The sequence below is a fragment of the Octopus bimaculoides genome, chromosome 5 (assembly GCF_001194135.2).
Source record: "Octopus bimaculoides isolate UCB-OBI-ISO-001 chromosome 5, ASM119413v2, whole genome shotgun sequence".
In the NCBI taxonomy this organism is placed as follows: Eukaryota; Metazoa; Mollusca; class Cephalopoda; order Octopoda; family Octopodidae; genus Octopus; species Octopus bimaculoides.
Genome location: NC_068985.1, coordinates 127,060,769 through 127,063,305, shown reverse-complemented (window position 1 = coordinate 127,063,305; position 2,537 = coordinate 127,060,769). Strand labels below are relative to the sequence as shown.

The 2,537-nt window shown below is 35.9% G+C and overlaps 1 protein-coding gene across 3 annotated transcripts in view; it reads left to right on the top strand.

The window, feature by feature from the left end:
• LOC106871250 (ankyrin repeat domain-containing protein 16) overlaps nt 1–2,537 on the top strand; it is a 75,976-nt gene that overhangs the window by 37,999 nt on the left and 35,440 nt on the right. For all 3 annotated transcript variants that reach the window (XR_008264163.1, XM_014917603.2, XM_052968002.1), the window contains exon 4: nt 86–237. Coding sequence is in view for 2 of the 3 variants with exons in the window: in XM_014917603.2 (XP_014773089.1) it covers nt 86–237 (152 nt within the window). In the remaining variant the exon portion in view is untranslated. The remainder of the gene's footprint in view (nt 1–85; nt 238–2,537) is intronic.

Genomic DNA, 2,537 nt, shown 5'->3' with positions numbered 1-2,537 from the left:
TATATATATATATATATATATATATTTAGCTAAGGTGTTGTCAGCACCTACTACCAGCACCAACAACATTTATTCTCTGTTCTAGCACTTCATGGTTGTCAAGAAGTCACACAATGGTTGCTGTCTGACTGCTGTCATCCAGTTGATGTAAGAGATGCATGTGGAACGACCCCGTTGATGGATGCCATTCGTAATGGTCATACAGAGGTGGCCGAGATGATGATAAAGGAGTTTCAGGTGAGAACTTTGTTTATTTCACACACACACATCATTGCTAGTCATTAGAGTGCATTTGTCTGCATTGAGAGGTCACAGCTATGGACACATGGTTAGAATGCCATAAGAAAGAATCACAAGACAAATTCTTCAAACCAAGCCAACTGGCAGAAGAATTGGAGGTAGATTACAAGCAAGATGGTTAGATAATATCCGCGCACACAAAATATTTATTAAAAAATGTATAGAAAACAAACATATATGACAAGCTTTCTGCAGTTTCTGTCAACCAAATTCATACACAAGGCATTATACAGTCTGGGAATATGGAAGACATTTGCTCAAGGTGCCAAGTAGTGGGACTGAAACCAAAACCATGGAAGGATGTTAAGCCCAGTGTGCTAACGTTTCTGCCACCTTACAGAGAATCATTCTAAAACATTCACAGTCCAGGTGGTTTGAGAATTCAAAAAGCAAAATATTTGGATGCTGTTCCCATGAGCAGAAATACATTGTAGCAATGTGGTCATGCCTATTTTTGTACTAGGAAATGACATATGTGTACACATACACACAACTGACATGCTTCAACCATTGCTAGCATTAATCCAAGTGAAGTAATTCTTCTTTTCCTCCTGGAAAATGTTATAACTTTTCACTATGTCTCATTCCAGTCCTTTTTACTAACACCAAATTAACCACACATGCATGCATTTTCTGGGTTATATACAGTCATACTAAACATGGTTCTGGGTTCATTCCCACTGCATGGCACCTTGGGCAAGTGTCTTCTGCTATAGCCTCGGGCCAACCAAAGCCTTGTGAGTGGATTTGGTAGACGTGTCTGTGCTTGTCCCCCCTCAATTGCTTGACAACCAATGTTGGTGTATTTATGTCCCCCTAAATTAGGAGTTTGTCAAAAGAGACTGGCAGAATAAGTACTAGGCTTACAAAGAATAAGTCCTGGGGTCGATTTGTTCAACTAAAGGTGGTACTCCAGCATGGCCACAGTCAAATGACAAACAAGTAAAAGAATAAAAGAATATGTACGTGTTTGTGTGTGTGCGCACACATACATATATACGCATACATACACATACATGTACATCATATATATAAGTGTGTAATTATATATCATTGTATATGTGACCAACTCAAAATACCACTTTGAATACATCACACACTTAGCAAAACTTTGAAGTTACAAACAATATAATTATTAGAAATATTAGACATTACACTTGTAATGAGTCATTTATTCAGTCAATGCTTGTTTTTTATGTATATAAAAAAAAGACTCTTCTTTAACATGATACACACAAATCTCTCCCTCTTTTTCTCTTTATATACACACACATACACACACACACACACACACACACACACACACACACATGCAAACACGTGCACACACACACAGAACACTCATACAAATACACACACACTGAGGCACATAGAGGCATACATCATATGTGCATTTGTGCTTGTGTGTGCATACATATCAGTATATCTATATATATATATATATAGATATATATATATATCTTGATAATACTAAAACTCTATAGATTTTTTGTGTATACCCAATATATCTCAGAAATAGTATATTTTATCTGAATTTTTTTGCATATTTATTTTCATACTTACCTTCGGCAGTGCTGTACAAATTTTTGTGATATTTTAGACTTTATTTATTAAAGAAACCGTTTAAGCACAATTTTTGTTTGCTATCTCTGGACAAAAAACCCCCCATCATTTCCATGACTTCAACATACATACACACACATAAAATGAATGTCATAGTTTGTCAATCAACACAAACACACGTCTGTTATCTGTGACATATACACACGCATAGTCTTTACACTCTGTATGTATGTGTATGTGAAATGGATGTGTGTGTGTGAAAGGGAGAGAGAGTAAGTGAGTGAAGGGGTGTGTTGTCATGTATATGTACATACATCAATACATATGCATACATCTTTTTTTATGTACATGTGTGTGTGTGTATGAGAGAGAGAGAGAGAGTGTGTGAACATGTGTGTTCTCATGTATATGTAAGTTGCATTCTCTCTCTCTCACACACACACACGCACATCCATTTCATATACATGTTCATACATCTTTCACTTTCTCCTCTCTTTCACTTTAAAACAAAAGTAAATAAATAAAAATTTTTACTGAAATTAACAAACAAAACCAGCTGATCCTGATGACAGTTCTGAGAGTCAAAACAACAGCCCTGAGAGTCAAAACGAAAGATCACCCCAAGGGAATATCATTACAAACAATTTTATAAAATTTTGAGTGCATTCAACGTA